We start from the raw sequence: 22,418 nt of genomic DNA on the forward strand, positions 1-22,418 counted from the left end.
GAGGTGACAGGATTGGTAAATGCAGAATGGTAAACGTTGCCTATATGGACATCAGTAACTTGTTTGACATGGTTCTGCAGGGAAGGTTGTAAGGTTAGATCACATGGTCTCAAGGGGGAGCTAGCCAATTGGCTTGAAGGTTGGGGACAGAGGGTGATGGTGGGGGGTTGCTTTTTGAACTGAAGGCCTAGGACTGGTGGTGTGCTGCAAGGTTTGGTGCTGAGTTCACTTTTGTTTTGTTGTGTATATAAACTATTTGGATACAAATATAGGTGATATGTTCAGTAAGTTTGCAAATGATGCCAAAATTGGTGTAAGGGGCAGTGGAGAAGATTATCTCAGAGTACAAGATGATTAGGGGTTTAGATAGGGTTGACAGTGAGAATCTTTTTCCACGTATGGAGTCAGCTATTACAAGGGGGCATAGCTTTAAATTTCTATGTTCTACAGCAGGGCGTTGATCAGATGGGCCAATGTATTGAGTGGCAGATGAAACTTAACTTAGATAAATGAGATGTTGCATTTTGGTATGGTCTTTGAAAATAGAGGCACAGGTAGACAGCGTTGTGAAGAAGGCTTTTGACATTTGTCTTCATTGGTCAGAGCATTGCGTATAGGAGTTGGGACATCAGTGAGGCCACTTTTGGAGTACTGCATAAAATTCTGGTCATCCTTCAATGGAATGGATATTAAACTTGAAATTGGAGGGAAGATTTACAACAATGTTGCCAGGGCTATAGAGTTTGAGTCTTACATTGAAGCAGAATAGACTGGGCTTTTTTCCCTGAAAGTTTGAATTGGAGGGGCATGGATAGGGTGAAATAACTAAGGTCTTTTCCCAAAAGTAGAGGAGTCCAAAACTCGAGGGCATAGATTTAAGGTGAGGAGTAAGATTTTTAAAAAGGACCTGAAGGGTAACTTTTTTTCATGCAGAGGATAGTGCATGCATGGAATGAGCTGCCAGAAGAAATTTTGTATTTCTTACTCTTAAATTACCTTGATTTTTGTGTTTATGATCTACCTGTATTGCACGCAAAACAAACCTTTTCATTGTACTTGGGTACATGTGGCAATAACAAATCAGTCATTGAGAAGAAGCGGTAGAGGTGGATACAATTACAACATTTAAAAGGCATCTGGTCGGGTACGTGAAAAGGAAATGTTTAGAGGGATATTGGTCAGGTGTTGGCAATGCAACTAGGTTAGATTGGAACGTCTGGACAATGTGGACGAGTTGGACCGAAGAGTCTGTTTCTGTGTTAGATGGCTCTCTATTAGAATAGAGACTCAATGTATTCAAACTGTGCAAGTGTCAATGTTACAAAATATTTTAGCTATTGTAGATACATAACTCTGCATATGATGAATACAACTGGGTTAATAGTGATGTCCTCTTTCATGCTTTTCCCAAACTTGACCTGTTATGTATCTTTGCACAAAGTTAATGCAAGCAGGCTGGCTTTGAGGAAGATACAAAAGACCCTGTTTATTGATCTTGGCGTGAATTGGTGCTTTTAGAAAGATAGGAATTAAGGTTTCGAGCAACACAATGTAAGTTGAGAAGAATGGAAGTTATAGAAGGAATTTTGTAGTGCTGACTGTTTGTTTGAGTACGGGCAAGTCAATTGCAGGGGTTAAAATCGAAGAAATGTTTAAATTTCCAACATGTGGGCCAAGATCCATAGTATATCAGCAAGGGTGAGTGATGTCTAGGGCTTAAATAGGATATAGACAGAATGTTTTGGCTCTTTTTAGTTGAGCTGAAGGATACAGTGCAAACTAAGGAAGCTGACTGGATGACTATTAGAATATAAAGTATTAACTGTGTACCTGGTTAAATGAGCAACTAATTGAAGCAAAAGCAAATTGAAATAGATTACACAGAGCTGGTCAGCCTGTTCAAGTTTGATCAGTGGAGAGCCAACTGATTTCTATTTTCAGATACTTTGGTTCTAGATAACAAAATCCTATAAACTTTCTTTATGTTGATGTTCAGAGAGGCAAATTGCATTGTTATTTGTGATTAAGCTATAATCAAACATGTAATCTTGCAGTGTTTTTCAGTTATGCCTCAGCAAAATTTATGAACTGATGCTTTTGATTCAGCTCCTAATTATCAGTGTGCAACCTCATAATGCCACCTAATTTTTATGCTAAGTGTGAAGGCTAGACATAGTTGTCAGCATTATGGTGGTGAACAATATTTTCATTGTGATTCGCTCCCATACTTAGCCATTCACCTTGAAGTGTTTTAGAAGAAGCTACATGCTTATCCCACATTGTTCCTGAAGGAGTCTGTGGGTGAGAATAAGGCAAGATAAATTGTGCAATTGACTTTTTAGTTAACTAACTGAGAAATTGACTGTCATGTGCCTGGCAGCAGGTTTCTGCCCAATACATTTAAAATCACATAGGACATGAAAGTCCTGGAATGGAAAATCACAATAAATGTCAAGACGATATATTGTTTAGAATTGTTTTAAAATCACTATTTTCTTTTGAACTGTATTTGTCTCCATTAGCTCATACATAATGTTTCGGAATTGTTGACCAATGCATAGTGACATCCTTTGATCTTAGTTTCAATACTTTGGGTCAAGCAGCTTACCATATTTAAAAAATTCTACATGCTTCATACTTAATATAGTTAAGCTGTGGATGACTATATAATTCTAAGTTATATGAAACATTTCATATGCAGCTTCATGTATAGCACTGAATTAAGTTTATTACTTCAATATGTTTTGCAGTACCTGTCAATTCACTTTGAAAGTTATCCTCCATTTCAACAGACCTGAAACAAATGATTAAAAATTTGCTTCTCCTTTTCAACAAACTCTTTGCTTCAAGTCTTGTGGCTCTATTATATGTAAGTTCATAATTTGCAGTGACCTTGGCTGACCATGTTGGTAAATGTGTTCGATGATTTGTGTTCACAAAATCCCGCAAACAGGGAATGACCAGTTATTCTTTGTTTAAAGGAAAAAAGCCTCCAGTCATGACATAATTACTAAACTCTACGAAACATAGTAATGTGACTGCACCATGGACTGAAAGTATAATGGAATTCCACCTATGATAGCTAGTTCTGGTTCACTGAATTGTTGAACAAGCATAAAATTATTTTTACCATTCCCTAGTTAATTATCAATAATACTCCTGCTGAAAGAATCTGTGGTTTGGCATCTGTAAGTTTCTCTGATCAATTGTAAATTCAGCTAAAATAATGGAATGTAATCTATGGCATGTATGTTTGTGTTTTAATGTTTAAAACCCACTAAATTTGAGGATTGTAGTTTTTATTATTAACTGGGTCTGGGTACTTCTGTGGCACATACTTGGGTGTTATGACATTGATGTGATCTGTTTCATCTTAAAAGTTTTCACTTCACTTCATGCACTTACCTTGAACTGTGTTTTAAATGTTTGATGTGTTTTGTTTATGAATTTGACCAAGGTACAAATTATTTACTTCAGAAACTAATAGATTTAGTTAGATAAAGTTACACATTAGTTCTAGAGCGGATCAAGTATTTTAACCTAGAAATAATTTGAGTATAGAATGTAGAGATTTATTCTTTAACTATATTTTTATTAAAATATAGATTTTTAAATATTACAGCAAATACAAAACAATACAATTCAAAAATACACTGAAATAACAATATGAATAAAGAAATTTTGGAAAAAAAAGTACCCATCCTTTGGTATAACTTAAAAATTGAAAGTACACATCTCAACTGCTGCCGAATGTAGTTTAGACCAGGTTATTACCAATAATAAAACAAAAGTCTTGACTTGACTTCACCCCCCCCCCCCCAAGAGAAACAGACATAACCAAGCAACACCACTGTTTGTAAATAGTGAATTGTTCAGAGTAAGTTCATTTGTCCACAAAGTCTTTTGCCTTCTCTGAGCCAAGGAGATGTGCAGATCCATCTAAGGTGATCTGAAGCACTCCCGGATACCCCTCAGTACTGGATCCTGAGCTCCCTCCGTGTTCTCTTGACGCCATCATAGGACCTTCTCAGCAGCGGTGATCTGGAAAGGAAGTCCTGGAAGAACATGATCTTCGGAAACTAGGGTCTTCAGATCCTTCGCCAGGATTCTGGAAGTTTCTACGATTCTCTCCTTATCTCTGTAATGAAACCGTGCCAAGATAGGACAAGGACTTGGTCCAGACCCGACCTCCGTGTCTTGACCCGGTCAGCCCTCTCGATCTTCAAGCCTATCATTCCAGCCTTCAAATTAAGGAAGTCCGGCAACCAGTCCTTAATAAATTCCGCTGGCTGCTCACCTTCCTTACCTTCCTGCAGACCGACAATGCAAATATTTTTTCTACTGCCCCAATTCTCGATGTCATCAACGTGGTCAAGTAAGTTACGGACCAGCGTCTCCAGGACGTGGATCCTATCCTTGGAGGAACTGCTATCAGTTTCCACCACTGCAACTGTTCTACCTCATCCGTCCTTTTCTCCAGTTCTCCCATCTGCTTTTTATGCTTCTGCAGGATGAGAGAGATTGAAGCCAGCTTCTCCTCTATCTGCTTCCCTGAAATCTCGCAAGATTTCGTGAGCTCCTTCAGCAGGGCCTGGTAAGAAGTAGAGTCAAGGGTCCTGCAGGCTGGGCCTTGGGCCATGCCTCGGACACTCCTCTTCCCTTCTTCGGCATCCTTGAACGACGACAACTGAGGTAAGTGTAAGTTTCCTGGGACTTCATGACCTTTCCAGTGTTCCTGGATATCACGGTGGTCCAGGTAGGGCGGGCGAGGACTTTGTCCTGCTTGCGATGCAGAGCTCTGCAACGTGATCTTCCTAGATCACCGCCATCTTGTATTCCCCCAAAGTAGAGATTTATTGCTTCAGCTGAAAAGCAGCTTTGGTAGACAATTACAACAATTGTTACAAGAATCAACTGTAAATCATTTATTGAACCAGGAAGTCATCAGAACCAACAATTTGTGAGCAAAGGAATTTTTAATCAAGATAATATTAATTCATTCATCCAGAAAGATTCCAGATTTCTCTCGCTTAGTTCTAAGATGATGTCCATACTGTTGCCTCTTCCATTCTGTCTAGAAGTGTGTTCCATATGTTATTCCTTGTATGAAAAATAATCTCTGGATATCAGGCTTTATTTTTGTGTTCAGTTATTTATCTCATTAATTGCTGGAAGTTTCCTTTTCAACTCCAGTGTTTCTCTAGCTGTTCTTCATGACAATGATCTTGGTGAGAAATCTGTTTCTAGCTGATGTTAACACTGCCAGAGCTTATAGTTATTGTCACATTTTACCATTATGTTGGCACAGTTTCTTGTGGCAAATGTCAATTTAAAATGTTTGGTCAGTGGTCTTTTGAAGCTTTGATAAAATATGCTTAGAGAAAGTTTGCTTAGAGGACTTCGCAATCTGTATTTTAGGAATTAACCAAGTTGAAGACTCAATGTTCCTTAAATCTATTTGGTGCACCCTGCAATTTGCCTATTTCAAAAAAAGATTGTTTTCAAGTAACAAACATTAAATCTCAGATCTTCAATTGGCTTGATGAGCTGGTTAGATTTATTGATACTTGTTTAGTTTCTACACTTGAAAACACAATCTCTTTTTTTTTAAATAGGCAAATTGCAGGATACACCAATTAGAAGTGTTTTTTTTTTACTTTGACTTTAGGGATAAATCTATTAGCAGTCTCTGCTGGTTGCTATCCACATGACTGAGTCAACACTGGAACTGTTCAAAATGGCAAACATACAGTCAGGAAGTTGTACTTGACACTTAAAAATGGAGTGATGACTTAGTCACATTGAAATTGGTGAAGTATGAACTTTTAGATATACTTTGAAAGTGTATGATGAATGCAAGGTAAAATACTATTCAGTAAGTCGGTTCTTTAGGTGACATGTTATTTTGTTGATTTCTCCAGGTGGGATGCAAGACTACAATTACTTGCAGGGAGACTGTTTTGAAATCACACTGGAACTGACCTGCTGCAAACATCCAATGGCCTCTAACCTTGGTGAAGAATGGGAGAAAAATCGTGAATCTCTTTTAAACCTAATGGAACAGGTACTTTAAGGGAACATGATGAGAAAAAGACCATATTTAAGTTCATATGTAATTCATTTCAAAAGAAATTGACCACAAAAATTTGGGAAAGGCAGTTGTGGAGCAATGCAGGGGCATGCGCGCAGGGTGCAAGTACGAAGTACTTCATTGAAGGGACAAGGTGTAACCATAGTTAATGCAACCTGGCTGGTGAAGCAAGTAAACGTTAAGACGTTTTAAGATGATCCAGGTGGTAATGAACAATAATGCTAAAGTGCAGGAGGAGTTGACATAGGAGGTCATGTTAGATTGAACCTTAAGACACAAAGTGTAAACAATTAGCCAAGAAAAGAATTAGACCCAACGGGAAATAGTCTTTGAAAAGTAGAGAACATTGCAAAAGTTTAAGTAGTTATAAGGAGTGGAATGATGTAATGTTTACAGTAAAATTGGTAATTTAGTTTAATAATTTTGTTGATATAGAAGACGACTTAAGATTTGTACTGCTTAATGTTGGTAAGTCACCTGGTCAAGATAGATAGCATCTTGAGTTGCTGAAAATCAGTAATATCTGAAGTATTGGTTGTCATTTCTTTTTAATCCTCATTGGTTACTTCCCATGCAGGAGGCCTGGAGGATTACAGAACAACCTTGATTATTTGAATGAGATGGGCTAGGAGTGTTTTTGTTCTGATAACTGGTTGTTCAGATAATGTTTTTACGGGACCTTGATCTTGTTTGTATAATCTAAAATTCGGGTAGTTGATGTTTGGATAACCAAGGTTGTTCTGTATGTAACAATTGACAAAGGAGAGGAGTTACAAAAGAGTAAACTACAGGCTTCATCAGACCAATATCACTGACTGGGAACCTGTTATAAGCTATTATTTAAAGACCAAATGCTGTTGCATTTGAAAAGGTATGGGTAAATTAAGGCGCGTCAGCAATGATTTATTAATGACAAGTCACTTATGGCTAACTTGAATCAGTTAATTGAAATAACGGTAGACGTAAATTAATAGTCTCAGAATATAGAGGTGAGGACTTTTGCGAAGCTTTACATAAAGTGCCATATTGAAAGCTTGTTAAGAAAATGGAAGTTCGTGGAATTAAGAATAAATCATGGTATAGAAGTAAAACTGACTTGCTGACTGGAAACAAAAGGTGGCAATGGATGACTCAGTTTGAAAAACATTCATTCTCCCAGAGTAAGCTTTCAATTTGCGCTCAAGCTTTCAATTTGCGCTCAAGCTTTCAATTTGCGCTCAAGCTTTCAATTTGCGCTCAAACTTTCAATTTCTTTAAATGATTTCTGAAAGGAGAAGCCCAAAAAGACATGAGACAAGTTAATGGAATGGGTGGATAGGTGACAAAGGTTCAATGCAGAGGAGCTTAAGGTGATAAATTTTGAACAGATCACTGAATGTGGCGGGGCAGGCTGACCATATTTTAATAAAATAATATCCTATTTTATAAATAGGGGAATAAACTGCAAGAGCAAGGAAGTGATGTTGAACTTATAAGACACTTGTTTGACCTCCTGGGGTGTTGTGTATAGTTCTGGGCACCGTATTAGAGGCAAAATGTGAAATGTTGGAGAGTGTGAGACTTAAAAGAAGGTTTCCATGGATGGTAAGTCCCAAGATGGTGGCAGGAACCTAGCACACGGACCTTGAGCCAGGCCCAGGGCACAGATCTTAGGCAGATCTACTGTAGACTCAGCAGAGATCTCGAATGATCCCCTACTTTTCTCGAGCAAGCACAGGATCTGGAATCAGTAGTTGCTACATTGGCAGAGGTGATGTCGACAAGGTAGATCTGGCAGCAGAAGATGGCGTTTGAGGATTTATGACTTCATTGTTCTTTTGGTCTGGCGGCAGAAGGACATCATGGCAACATCAGTAAGGTGGACCCAGCAGTGAGAGACATGACTTTGATTGTGCTTGGTCAATGAAGCAATGGCGGAGGAGTATTGGCCCAGCAGCAAAGATAGAGCCTGATGTTCAGCAACTTCGATATTGGTTGCATCCTTTGTAGGAGGTGGCAAAGTGATAATGGATGGGTGGCAACTCTGGCATCATTGAGCTGATTTGGGATTGGGCTCTCTTTTTGAACTAAAACTTTCTTTTTCCTCAAATTATTCAAAGTCGTGCTGTATTATGGTGACAAAAGAAAATTTTCTTAGTAAGTTGTAATCTTACTATAAAATACATGTGGCAAAGTCACAAAATCAAATTGAATTTATAAGGATATATTGAAGATGTTTTACTTGGAAAGGAGAAGACTAAAAGAGGTTTTCAGAACCGTGAGTGGTTTGGATTAGAGTGGATGAGAAAGTATTCCTGCCTGGAAAAGCATCATGTACCAGAGGGCACAGATTTAAAGTGATTGCAAAAGGAGCAAATGTGATGTGAGAAAAACTTTTCACAATGCAAATAGTTACAGTTTAAGGAATGCATTGCTCAAAAGTAGTGGAGACAGGTTCAATTATGGCATTCAGTTGGATATTGGATGATTATTTGAATAGAAATCATGTGCAAGGATATGGGGAAAAAAGCAGGAAATTGGCATGAGGTAATCATTTGAAGAGCTGGTCCGGACAAAATGGGCTGAATAGTCTCTTTCTGTGCAATAACTTATTCTGTGATTGAAGTTGATGGCGCATGGTTCATTATCAAATTTTCACAAAGATCATGGTGAGAATGGTTAGTGACCTCAGGATATGGGGCAGGATAGCCAGTGTATAGAGGCACAGGTTTGCCGACAAAAAGTGGGACAATGAGACTAAGCATAATGGGTACTTCAAAGAAACAGCACAAATGACTGTCTGTCTGAAACATTGTTCTCTAAGTTTTTGATTCTGTAGTGCCTTTCATCTCTCTGATGCCCCAAAATGTTCTTGCAATCAATTAGCCATTCTAATATTTATTATTTTGTGTATAGAATTAGTAATACATGCCTTGACCCTTCATAAGCCCGTTTTACCACCATTACTCCATATCTTGCCCTTGTTTTGTCAGTCTCAGCCTGAGAGTTCCAATTGACCCAGCACCCACAGCCTGTTTTTGAAGTATTGAGGAAGATAGAAATGTAATTGGCATATGAACTCCATCCTTGATGCCACCTGAAAAAGTAACCTGTAGAATTCATGTAGTTCTAAATAATTTTGGATTTTGAAGTATTTTATACATTTACTCCAGTTGATGTATCTTATCTATCCAATGAGAGCCATAATTAGAAGTTTTATTTTTTAACTTGTATTTTGCAGGTTCATATTGGCATCGCAGGATTTGTCACAGATGCTCAACTTGGCTTGGGGATTTCTCCGGCAACGATTATAGTCGCTGGCATTGATCATAATATTACAACTGGCAAATTTGGCGATTTCCACAGACTGCTTGTACCAGGGACTTACAATGTAACAGTTGTTGCAGAAGGGTAAGAAAAGCGAAAGCCAGGCAAATGATTGTCTTTTTATCCAAAAGGCGTAAGCCAAACAAAGCTAGACTTGTCGTGAGAGCGTTTATTGTCCAACCATAACTGCCACTGAAAGGTAATGGAAAGAGAGATTGTATTTCAAGTCGTGGTTTTTTGTTTGGTTGCTGTCATGACCCACTGGGTACTGCACTTGATCATACCACAGTGTCGTCACAAATGGCAAACAGTCGGGTTATTAAAATTACCAATTTACTGTCTGATTAACACCGGTTAAAACACTCAATAGTTTTCTGTACTTGTAACACTAGAATGAAAAATTTGTCTTTAACCAGTGGGGAAAAAACAAAATGGGAATTGCTGTCTTGTAATTATATAGCTTAAACTCTACTTCTTCTTGAATTCCTCCTACATAAACAGGCACAAGATATAGTTAAGGGTATAACAAACACAAAGTGAAATAGTTTGATAATACCAATCCAAACTACAGAAGTTTAAATTTTTCTTTCGGTTCCCTCATCATTGTGCTTTGCCACAAGGTGGTTTGTTATCTTTTGTTTACTAGTTCAGAATTTGCTCCTTTCAAAGTCTTTAAGGATTTGCTGTTTTTCCTTTTAAGAGGAGAATTTGCATTGCATTGTTAGTGAAAACCTGTTAGCTGTTAGCGGAGACTGCCTCCACACAGGAAAGAGATTTTTGATACTTTCTCTTTGTAGGCTAGATGTTTTCTGCTGCACAAATCATATTCATGAGTAAATCCAAAGATTGTTGTCAAGCAATTGTCCCCCAGATCAGTGAGCGTCAGCTGCGTTCTATTTGTTTTGGTCTGTTCTTTTCCAGAAAAAAAGCCACATGTCAATCTACTCCAGTAAACATGGTGTTTAGAACTGTAGCCATCTCTTGCATAATCTCCTTGGTTTAAAATATAATCTCTTTTAATCCACAGTTCAAAAATAAAGGAAATAAAAATTCGATCTTACGGTTACTTTTTGGAAATGGGATAATGCAAGGTAATTGTCATTAATTTAAATTGACGAATGCTGGCAATATTGCTTATATTTTCACAGATACTTGCCTGTTACCATCTATAACATGGAGGTGCTTGAGGGCCCAGCCACACAACTTAATTTCACGCTTCACCATCTAGGATCTGTAGATAATCGTACCATTGAAACGCCTACCTCTACTGTATACAGGACACAAAATGTATCAGAAATGGAAGACTACCATCAATCCAGAGCCATTGAACCTTCTAACTTCAGGCACCATAATTATGCTGATATGGAGATCCTCCTCAGGAAGTACTCCACCGAGTATCCAGCGATCACAAGACTGTATACAGTTGGCAAATCTGTGGAGCAAAGGAATTTATACGTCATGGAAATATCGGACAATCCAGGCACTCATGAAATGGGTATAGTTGCAAAAAAATAGTACAAAGTTTGATTTAAATGGGTCTAGATTGCAAATCCTGAGTGCTGTTAAAAAAGGCAAACTGCTATTCCAATAGCAAAACCAGTTGGTAACAAGTCATAGGCCTGCACTACTTTTAAATTAGTCAAGAGTGTGGTGCTGGAAAAGAACAGTAGGTCAGGCAGCATCCAAGGAACAGGAAAATTAATGTTTCGGGCATAAGCCCGTAATCGGGAATGGTGAAGGGCTTATGCCCGGAATGTTGAATTTGTTTTATTTTCTTTTTTCTTCCTGCTCCTCTGATGCTGCCTGACCTGCTGTGCTTTTCCAGGACCACACTCTTGACTCTAATCTCCAGCATCTGCAGTCCTCACTTTCACCTTTTTATTTTACATTAGTTGACTGCAAAACTGAAGTGTAAAAATGGAGTTCCTTATGTTAGGTGAATGTGAAAGCTGGCTAAAGAGTCTTCCCTTGCTTACTATAAAAATGAAGAACATTTGTTTTCATTTTTTAATGTTTGTTTTAGCCAGTAAATAAGTCATACCTCCACTCTGATGCTATACCTATTGGCTTGCGTGTTTCAAGTGCTAAGACTATATTATCCTATTTAGATTTCGAAATGAAAGCTGCTCAGTAACTACGTGAAATTATTTTCCGTTCTAACAGAAGATGTCAACATAATGTGACAAGTCCTGTTCCAAAGTAACATTTTCAATTCATGACATTTTGCTGAATGTACTTTGCCAAGAGAAACTTGATGAGCCCAAGAATGTTTTGTGCAATTTTAAGTGTACCTGCATAAGTGCTATATTGTGTACATTATTGCCCATCTGGGTTTTGTGTGTGCAATTTAGCAACTGTTTACGGAGAAATTAGGATAGTCTATCCCCACAATCAGCTATGCTTCCCATCCCATATTTCATGCTACCATTAATGACTGGATCGGAAGACTAAAAGCACCCTTTGTGAGTACGTTAAAATTCGCGCAGTGTTAGTAGTGCGTTTGTAGTCTTCAACAAAGGTGTTGTTTTATCGCAAGAGTGTTTGTCATATCTGTATATAAAATGTGATCTTAAAGAAAATTAAATCATACAGAGTGCATAAATGTTTTATTTAATTAAGGTGAGCCTGAATTCAAATACATCGGAAATATGCATGGAAATGAGGTTGTCGGCAGAGAGCTCCTCCTGAATCTTATTGAGTACCTCTGTAACAACTTTGGAACTGATCCTGAAGTGACCAGTTTGGTGACTAATACAAGAATCCACATCATGCCCTCCATGAATCCTGATGGATATGAGATGGCAACAGAAGGTGATATTTTGAGTTTGAAACAATTGTTTTTGGGCTGGGGGGGTACAGGATGGGAGGTGGTGGAAAATTATTGTTTTTGTCCGGAATTAAAGTAAAATCTCGAGTATTTCAGTAATGAGTTCCAATGTCTGTTCTACAATGTTCACCTTTTTGTTATTTTGCCATATCCTCCAATTGAATTATTTTAGTAAGAACTCCATACACACGTTCATGGTACTGTTGATGTTTACTCCTGATTTGAAATTGGAGTAAGATTATTTCAGACCGAATTTTTTTCATACAAGTATTTTTACTAGCTTCCCCTTGAGCTTTCTTTACTATTTTCCTCTCTCCCGTCTAATAAAATTATGCTTGTCAGGATTTTCAAGTAACCATTTTCTGTGGCAACTGATTTGTTATTCAAAAACCCCCCGCATCTTAAAAATATTTCAGCATAGATTGTTAAAAGTGGTGAACAACTTTTCAATTCATTTTAATTTTTATGTTATCATGTTTAAGATATGACTAGCTTGTGCTTTCAAAACACAAAAGCATATTGAATATTGAGCACAAATCAGTTGCTGTTAACTTCAAATTTCTTGGCAACTCTGAAATCATTTTCTGTTCTGGTAATTTTAATATCAAGGTTTCCTATGCCCAGGGGAAGATTAATTATAACTTCCTGTTTTCCCAAATAGTCTGAGTTCCATTAGTCAACCAGTAATGTTAATGTCTTTTCAGATTATATTGCACTATAGATGAAATGTGGTGTGCACATTTTAAAAAAAAAAAATTCTGTTTCAACTTGCAGGTGATATGAACGGTGTGGTTGGGAGAAACAATAGTAATAACTTTGATCTCAATCGCAACTTCCCTGACCAATTCTTTCAAATTAGTGACCCACAGCAGCCAGAAACATTAGCTGTGATGCGTTGGCTACAAAATATTCCCTTTGTGTTGTCTGCTAATTTGCACGGTGGTAGGTATATAGTTTCTTCTCTGGTATTGGGAGTGCAATTAGTTTCTACCAGATTAATTAAACAATTTATTAGTACACTTCAGAATTCAGGGGAAATTGTAGAAATTGTCTTAAAATTGTGCTTAATCACCAATGACCAACTCTGCTCTTTTGTCTGCCTTTGGCTACCTGTCCAGCCAGCTTTTAACAGTGAGAAAATAATTCTTCGAATTGATGGAATTACGCTCACCAAGTGCATGAAGTGCTGTACTTCTAAACCACAATGTACACCTGTTCAAGTGATGGCTGTTCTAATTGGGCATAAAATTAGAAACTGGACTGGCATATGAAAGCAACTTTAAATCATTGTTCTAAAAGTTGAGATGGAAGGAAACCTTGGCGTATCAATTATTTGTTTAAAAGAATTTAACTTGCTTCTGGGCACCACAACAATAATTTGATGTATTGAAGGTTAACGTAATCAAGCCAATGTACATATCTTGATTATGTAGAAGAATTTTTAAAACTTATTAAGCTTTGTAAATGTCTGAAAAAGGTAGAGCTATAGAGCGGAAGTATTTGTGTAAAATGTGATCTCGCTGATTATAGAAAGCAGGGAACTTGAAGAGGAATTGCAATGATGCATGAGAACATCATTCCTTGGAGGTGGAATTCAAGTACTTTTTTTTTAATAAGAACAGCAGATGTTGGCAATTCAGAATTACTAAATGCTGCTAAATGCAAATACAAAAATTTGTTTCTCCCTTCACTACTTCTAGCTTGATTATATTGTTCCCTTCTAAAGAAATCTGTTTTAAGTATTTGAAATGTCTTTTTTATTTAATGTGGACATTAATAAGTGACTTTTTTCCTTCCAATGCAAGTTCCAGGCTAAATGCAACATTGCTTTTGAAAGTTGTCTTTATAATATTTATGCAAACTGTGTATTGTTTTGTTGTCTTAAGTAACTTGTTTGTGATATTGGGAGGAACAATAATGTTTTGTGTTCTTTTGCTTGGACAAGGTTCCCTGGTAGTGAATTACCCTTACGACGATGATGCAGAAGGAATTGTTGCCTCCAGTAAGTCACCGGATGATGCCATTTTCCAACAGTTGGCACTTTCTTTTTCTAAGGTACCCAATTTAATTGTTTCTATTTTGAAAAAGTCATTTGTGCCTTCTAAGATTTAATTCTAAAAGCTGGGCCAAAGTTGTATTTAAAGCTTAAGATTACAAACTCTATCTTTGAGAATGCACCCATTTAAATAACAACCATATATTCAGATAAGTACTTCCAGTGACATTGATTGATTTTTCGATTTCTGTTAAATGATCAAAGCCTGACTGAGGCGTAGATTAAATTCAAATTGTAAAGTTTTGACCAGGTTCAATGCTGCATTTGAATTTGAGTATAACATTACTTAAACATGTTGATTGCAGAACTCTGCCCCTTACACATCATAGAAACTTCCCGTTTACCAAACCAGTTCATGATTTTCTCATTTATTTCCTTGAATAAAATTGTAATATTTTCCAACCTATAGTTCATTGCCACATTCTTGTGACAAACGCTCCTTTTATTTGACCCTTTGTGAAATTTGCATAACATCTGTGGACTTAGCAAATTTACTTGAATAATACAAAGCTGTAAAGGAAATTGTTTAAAGGACAGCCCTTTCATGAAAACACTGATCTAGCACACCTAAATAAACTAATTAAATGTCCAAAAGGAATCAGTAGGGCATAAGGTCTGTCAAATGTGCTTTAATTTTTAGTTGACCAATTTATATATAGCAGTAATTTGAATACAGTAATGCATTTGCCTTTTGGTATACATGATATTGTGTTTTATTGTATTCCAATCGTCTGGTTAATATGAGAGACTGATAAAAGAAATGGTGCTTTTTGAAGTTTCTTTACCTGACTTGGTGGTAGTTGATGGTGCTTGCAATTCTCCATGGAATAGGCATATCTCATTTTAATGTTTAAATCCATCCATCGATCTAGGGGTTATTTTATTTAAGACAAAAATAAGCTTCTAAGAGAAGCTTAATGAAATATGCTTGTATGTTGCGGTCTGGTTGCAGTGCGTTTAATTAGTTCATCAATGTTTTTGTTTAGGAAAACAGTCAAATGTTTGAAGGGCATCCTTGTAAAAATATATACCCGGAAGAATATTTTCCTCAAGGAATCACAAATGGCGCCCATTGGTATAACGTACCAGGTATGAATTCATGAAAACAGACCTTTCGATCAAACTAATCCACACTGACCATGCTGCCAAGCTGAACTAGCCCTGCCTGCCTGCATTTGGCCTGCATTCTCCCAACCTTCCCTATTTACGTGCTTCTCCAAATGTCTTCTTTAAACGTTGTAACCACTTTCTCTGGCAGTTCATTTTCATACACTAACCACACCTTTGTTTAGAAAAAGGTGCACTTCACATCCTTTATTAAAATCTTTCTCCTCTCTCTTTAAAAATATACCTTAGATTTGAATTCCCACCTTAGGAAGAAAAAAAGGCCTTTGCTATTCACCTTAACTGCACCCCTAATGATTTTATAAACCACTATAAGATCTCCCATAACCATCTATGTTCTAGTGAAAAAATGTTCTGGAAGTTTATTATATAGGCGAGCAGAATTAGGCCATTCAGCCGATGGAGTCTGCTCCACCGTTCGATCGTAGCTGATAAGCTCCTCACCCCCATTTTCCTGCCTTATCCCCATAACCCTTCAATTCACTACCAATTGAAAATGTGTCTAACTCCTCCTTTAAATTGACTCACTGACCCAGCATCCACTGCACTCGGGGTAGCAAATTCCACAAATTCACAAGTAATTTCTCCTCAACTGTTTTTAAATTTGCTACCCTAAGACTATGACCTCTCGTCCTAGAATGCCCCACAAGCCGCAGCATCAGGTCCACGTCTATTTTATCCATACCTTTTTATCATTTTGCATGCCTCAATTTGATCTTGCCTCATTCTTCTAATTCAGAGTATAGGCCTAAACTGTTCAATCTCTTTTTTTTTTCATATGACAAGCTCCTCATCTCTGGGATCAATCTTGTGGACCTCCTCTGAACTGCCTTCAATTCCACTAAATCTTTCTGCAAATGAGGGGACCAAAACTCTGCACAATGCTCCATGTGCAGTCTCACCAATGCCTTGTATACTTGCAACAATACTAATCTTTTATATTCTATTCCTTTAGCTATAAAAGCCAACATTCCACTCGCTTTCTTTATTATCTGATGCTAGTTTTCTGTGACTCGTGTATGAGGACACTCAGATCCCTCTGCACCGAATCACCGAAGTCTCTTCCCCATTTAGATAATAGGTTGCCTTCCCATTTTTTGACCAAAATGCATGACCTCACACTTATGCACATTAAACTCTCATCTGCCACATTTTGGCCCACATTCCTAACCTATCTATATCCATTTGTAAGGTTTTTATTTCCTTATTGCAATTTACCGTCCCTCCTATTTTTGTTTTGTCCACAAATTTGGTGATCATCTTCTATCCCTGTATCCAAATCGATAATGTAGATTGTAAATAGCTGGGGTCCAAGGATCGAACCCTGTGGAACCTCACTAGTTACATCCAGCCATTCAGAAAAAGAAACACTTATACCAACTGTCTTCTGTCCGTCAGCTAGTCATCTATTCATGCTAATAAATTACCCCCAGTCCCATACGATCCAACCTTGTGAATTAACCTTTTGTGCGGCACCTTATCAAATGCCTTCCTGAAGTCTAAATGTATTACATGTACAGGATCACCATTATCCACTTAAGCATTTTAAACAAATTATTCACAACTTATTGTCTAAGGGCCCAAAGCAAATTCTGTGACTCAAGTTGCCTTATGAAGGGCCTACACCAGGGGTAAAAGATTCTCTTTTGAAAATTTTAGTCAAGTGGAATATCTTGGCAGCCGCACTGTTATAACTTAAATGCTAAACTTAATGCAAAATAAAACTTAACTGAAAGAATGAGTTGTAAGCAGTTTAGTAAAGTCCAAAGCATTTAATTGCTCTCAAAATGGACTTGATTGATCAAAGTCAGGAGTCTAAATAAGTCCATAGTGAGTTGGTTGTAGACCCTGTCCTACACCCAAAAATTTAAAACACTTTTCTTAAATGCACATGTAGTTTCTTGTGTATTTCCATAGTTGTGTTTTATCCGGTGACTGTCATTTTTCAAGTGCCTCAAAGGTTTTGTATTCTATGCATACTGTCCTCCGAAGAGGGACTCATAATGTTAATTAGAAGTTGTCACTGCTTTCTGCATGATATTTGTTTATTTTAATCACAAATTGGATGTGTTTTGACTCCCTTTTGACAGGTGAGACTTGAACCTGGACCTACTGGCCCAGGTGAAGAGACTCTACTGTTGAACCGTGAAAGATTTATATCTGGGTGGAGAGACTCCAGTGAATTTCAAATCCATCATTTTAACCATCTGGCCATGACTAATCCGTGTTCTTTGAACTGTCTCCAATATAGATATAGCTTTTCTTTAATAAGAGTTCAGAAACTGTTCAGTCTTCCAGTCCTGGTCTGACTACTGCCTTGTGTAGTTTTAGCAAGACTTCTCTTTTGAAAGCACATTCCTTTGTAAATAAAGGCCAACATTCCTTTGACTTCCCTGTTTGCTGAGTTTACGCTAGCTTTTTGTGATTTATGCTCCGACTCCCAAATCTGTAGCTTTCTCCAGTTTTTCTCCATTTAAATAATAATCAGCTCCTTTATTCTTTCTGCTAAAGTGCATAACTTCGCATTTTCCCACCTTGTATTCCATCTGCCGAGTTTTTGACCACATGCCTAAATTCCCTAAATTCCTCTGTGCCCTCATCCTCAGCACTTGGGTTCCCATCCAGTTTTATGTTATCTGCAAACTTGGCTATAATGCAGTCACTTTCCTCATTCAAATCATTAATATATGTTGTAAGTAATTGTGTCTTCAGCACTGATCCCTGTTGCACCCCACTAGTTAAACGTTGCCATTCTGAAAATGCTCCTTCATCCCAACAACTTAGCTAAAGGACTGGCTAACTAATATGTTAATATACCATCTCCAATATCGCATGTTGTAAGTAGCCTAATGTTATCAAATGCCTTCAGAAGTTCAACGATATCACTGCTTCTCCTCTATCTACCCTGCTTATTACTTGCTTAAAAAATTCTAATATTTGTCCAGAGTGATTTCCCCTTAAGAAAGCTATGCTAAATCTACTTGATTGCTATGTATAGTCTAACATTTTTTCAAGAGTAGATGTTAAGCTAGCTAGTGAAGTTACCTGCATTTTTATCTATCTCCATTTTTAAAAGAAGATATTACATTGCCAAATTTTAATCCTCTGCAGCTTTTCCAGAATCTGATTCTAGGAAGATTACTATCGTTGCATCCACTATATCTGGAGCTCCTTATTTTAATACCCTGGAATGCATCCCATCAGGCTCAGAGGGCATGATGGTCTTTAAACTTGCTAGTTTCTCTACCACCCTTTTCTCTAGTGATAGATCATATATTTATTTCTTCTCTTCTTTGTCCCTTGATTATTTAGTAATTTTGGAATACCATTGTGAAGACTGATACAAAGTATTCATTCAACTCCTATCATTTCCTGGTACCTTATTATTTCCCTGGCCTTGTCCTCCAAGTGACTTCTAACTTTTGCCCTTTCTATACATTTCAAGAAGCTCTTGCTGTCCATCTTGATCTTTCTTGCAATATTACCCTCTAAGTTTATCTTCACCCTTTTTTGGGTTGTCTTTTTTAAGCTTCTATATCATCTGGCTTACCACTAATCTTTGCCACATGTATATGCTTTTTCTTTCAATTTAATGCTAGTCTTGATTTTCTTGTTTAACCGTGATTGGTGTATTCCCCTTCCTAAAATCCATGAAAATGTCTGCCATTTTCCTCAACCATCACTACTAAACCTGTTTCCCAGTCCATTCCAGCTTGCTCTGCCCTTGTTCCTTTGTCATCCTTCCATAAGCTCGCACAGTTATGTCTGATCCAAATTTCTCCCCTTCAAGCTCATGGTAACATTCTAAGTGGATATTTTATTCTGACATGATTCATTAAAACTGTCTCATTGCACATCACCAGATCTAATTCCCATCCAGCCCCACAGGTTCTGTAAGGGTGCACATCCCACATAAGTCAAAGCCAGGAGCAAGCTTCATGCTCCTTCGTGCCTACTCGGGCATTCAACATGGTGTCACGTTGGCTCAGTGGATAGCACTGCTGCCTCACAGTATTAGGGTCCCAGGTTTGATTCCAGCCTCTGGCGACTGTCTGTCTGTGTGGAGTTTGCACATTCTCCCTGTGTCTGCTTGGGGTTCCTCCAGGTACTCTGGTTTCTTCCCACAGTCAAAAGATGTGTGGGTGAGGAGGATTGGCCATGCTGAATTGCTCATAGTGTAGGTTGCGTTAGTCAGAAGGAAATGGATCTGGGTGAGTTACTTTTCGATGGGTCGGTGTGGACTTGTTGGGCTGGAGGGCCTGTTTCCACACTGTAGGGAATCTAATCAAGGCCATTACTGATCTCCGTTCTACACATCCCCATATGTCTTGCTTCCCTGTATTTTTTAAAAGAAAGGATTTGCCTTAAATGTGTTCAATAACTAAGCCTTTGCCATTTTTATTATAGCAAAGAGATTATCTGTATCTATGACCTTTAATTTGAGATTGCCCAGCCAGGAGAAATTGCCTCCAACAATGAGCTTGTCCTTGCCCTCGCCCCAACCAACCAACCCCCATGCAAAAACAATGAGTCAATGAGTTCATTGAACATTCATTACATTCCCTGTAAAGCTAATTTTTTCCTACCATGGGTAAAGGAACAAAGCTGAACGCAGTAAATAAGGTGATATTGATTAGTATTGTTCAGCTTCAAGTCAAAGATGAGCTTATGCTGTGATAAATTCTGGAGCTGCATGTTGAAGTTACCTCAAATGGGGAAGGATAGCTTGGAACTCCAGTATTTCCATCCAACTGATAGAAAAGAAATCCCCCCCCCCCGGCCTATGCTAGATTGCTGTGCTGTGACAAAATGCATCTTAGGTTTGAGTGAGAAGGCTTGATACTCAGTGGTGCATTATAGGAATACCTGTCTGCTTGACTGTAAATAGAAAACCACCTGCAGCAATGGCTGATAAGTTAAAACAATTAATTAAAGGGACAGTTAGATGTTTTTTAAATGCAGACCTGTGTTGAATAGCATATTCATATAGCAGTTATTAAAGTGGGTTCAGTTTTTAAAGTAGTTTAATCATCTTTGGTTTAATCAAAGATTTGATTTAATGAAGAATTGATTGCAGATGTTGATTGGGATTTCATCCTTTTCAGATTATTTGTGGTATATTTCATTTGAGTTCTTTCTGGAAACTGTCGAACTATTAAATAAATGAGAGACTTTCTTCCCAGGTGGCATGCAAGACTGGAATTATCTTCACACAAACTGCTTTGAAGTGACTATTGAATTGGGCTGTTATAAATTCCCCTTTGTGAAGGATTTGCCCAAGTATTGGAAACAAAATAAAAGGTCTCTCCTTCAGTTTATAAAGCAGGTAGGTAGAGTCTGAAATATTTTCTTTGAATGCATGTGAAGTAATGGTCAATCTTGATTAACACTTTCTTTCTCTCAATCCAGCGAAAACTAGTATAAAAGCTTACATTTAGAATAATAGAATCCCTACAATGTGGGAAAATGCGTTTGACCCTTTGAGTCTACACCAACCCTCTAAAGAGCATCCCATCTAGACCCAGCAACCCATCCTATCCCTGTGAATCCATATCTGCCTTGGCTAAATCTGCCTGGCCTGCAAATCCCTGGCCACTACAAGGCAATTTACCATGGCCGGTCCACCTCATATGCACATCTTTGAACTGTGGGAGGAAACTGGAGAAGCCAGTGGAAACACATGCTGACACAGGGAGAACATACATTTTTTGATTACAAGATGTCAAAGTGTTTTAGAGCCATTTTAAGTACTTTGAAATGTTGTCACTGTTGAAATATAGAGAATATGGCAACTATTCTAGGAATATGTTGAGCAGTCCAAAGATGTGCAGGTCAGGTGAATTGGCCATGCTAAATTGCCTGTAGTGTTAGGTAAGGGATAAATGTAGGGGTATGGGTGGGTGGCGCTTCAGCGGTTCGGTGTGGACTTGTTGGGCTGAAGGGCCTGTTTCCACACTGTAATGTAATGTAATCTAATCTAATCTAATCAAATAATGTCACATGACCTTTGGAAACTGTTACAGGATTTTCTGCATCCATCTGAGCTGGCAGTTGTATATACAAGCAATATACTGTTGATGCTGAAAATGTGATTAGGTATGCAGGATTGCTGTATATGTGTAGTGAGGTAAGTGTGACTGCACTTGGCATCAAAGTTGCATTTAACTGAGCATCAAGGTGGTGTAGGAAAGTTGAAGTCAGGATTTGATGGGGTATTGATTGGAGTCATTTTTAATATTCATTTGGGATATTGGCCTCTTTAGTATTTGGTCCCCATCCCTAATTTCCCTTGAAGGTGGTGATGAGCTGCCTTCCTGATCCCCCACCATCCATTTGGTATCGGTACGTGCCACAGTATTGTTAGGGAGGGAGCTCCAGGATTTTGACTGAGCAACACTAAAGGAATAACAATATATTTCCAAGCCAAGGTGGTGAGTGACTTGGAGAATGAGCAGGTGGCTATATTCCTGGTTATCTGCTACCCTTGCTCTTTTAAATGCTTGGGGCTGTGTGTTTGGAAAATACTATTTAAGGAGCCTTGTTGAATTTCTGCATTGCAGAAATGGTTCACACAGCTGTTGCCGTGCATGAAGAGTGGAGGAAGTGAATGTTTGTAGATGTGGTGCTAATCAAGGAAATGTTCTATCCTGAATAGAATTGAGTTGTAATCATCCAGGCAAGTAGGAAATATCCAATCACAATCCAGACTTCCACCTCATGGATGGTGGTCAGGCTATAGGGGGAACAGGTGAGTTGCTTGCTGCAGTATTCATCGCCTTTGAAGTATTCTTGTAGGCATAGTATTTACATGGTTAGTCCAATTCATTTTCTGGTCAGTGGTATTCCTAGAATGTAGATAATAGGTATTTTGTGGCAGGAATACCATTGAATTTCAAGGAGTGATGGTTAGATTCTCTTATGCCAGGCAACCTTCAATGAGTGGTGTGAATGCTATTTGCAACTTGTCAACCTGGATATTGTTCAAGTCTTACTATGTTACTTGTCAGATAATA

General features: G+C 38.0%; 1 protein-coding gene across 2 annotated transcripts in view; it reads left to right on the forward strand.

The window, feature by feature from the left end:
- LOC122563989 (carboxypeptidase D-like) overlaps positions 1-22,418 on the forward strand; it is a 57,936-nt gene that overhangs the window by 15,126 nt on the left and 20,392 nt on the right. For both annotated transcript variants that reach the window (XM_043718398.1, XM_043718396.1), the window contains exons 3-10: positions 5,922-6,064; positions 9,312-9,481; positions 10,546-10,892; positions 12,017-12,208; positions 12,999-13,166; positions 14,170-14,279; positions 15,267-15,369; positions 20,589-20,731. In XM_043718398.1, coding sequence (XP_043574333.1) covers positions 5,922-6,064; positions 9,312-9,481; positions 10,546-10,892; positions 12,017-12,208; positions 12,999-13,166; positions 14,170-14,279; positions 15,267-15,369; positions 20,589-20,731 — 1,376 coding nt within the window. The remainder of the gene's footprint in view (positions 1-5,921; positions 6,065-9,311; positions 9,482-10,545; positions 10,893-12,016; positions 12,209-12,998; positions 13,167-14,169; positions 14,280-15,266; positions 15,370-20,588; positions 20,732-22,418) is intronic.

Source organism: Chiloscyllium plagiosum, chromosome 28, assembly GCF_004010195.1.
Source record: "Chiloscyllium plagiosum isolate BGI_BamShark_2017 chromosome 28, ASM401019v2, whole genome shotgun sequence".
Taxonomy (NCBI): Eukaryota; Metazoa; Chordata; class Chondrichthyes; order Orectolobiformes; family Hemiscylliidae; genus Chiloscyllium; species Chiloscyllium plagiosum.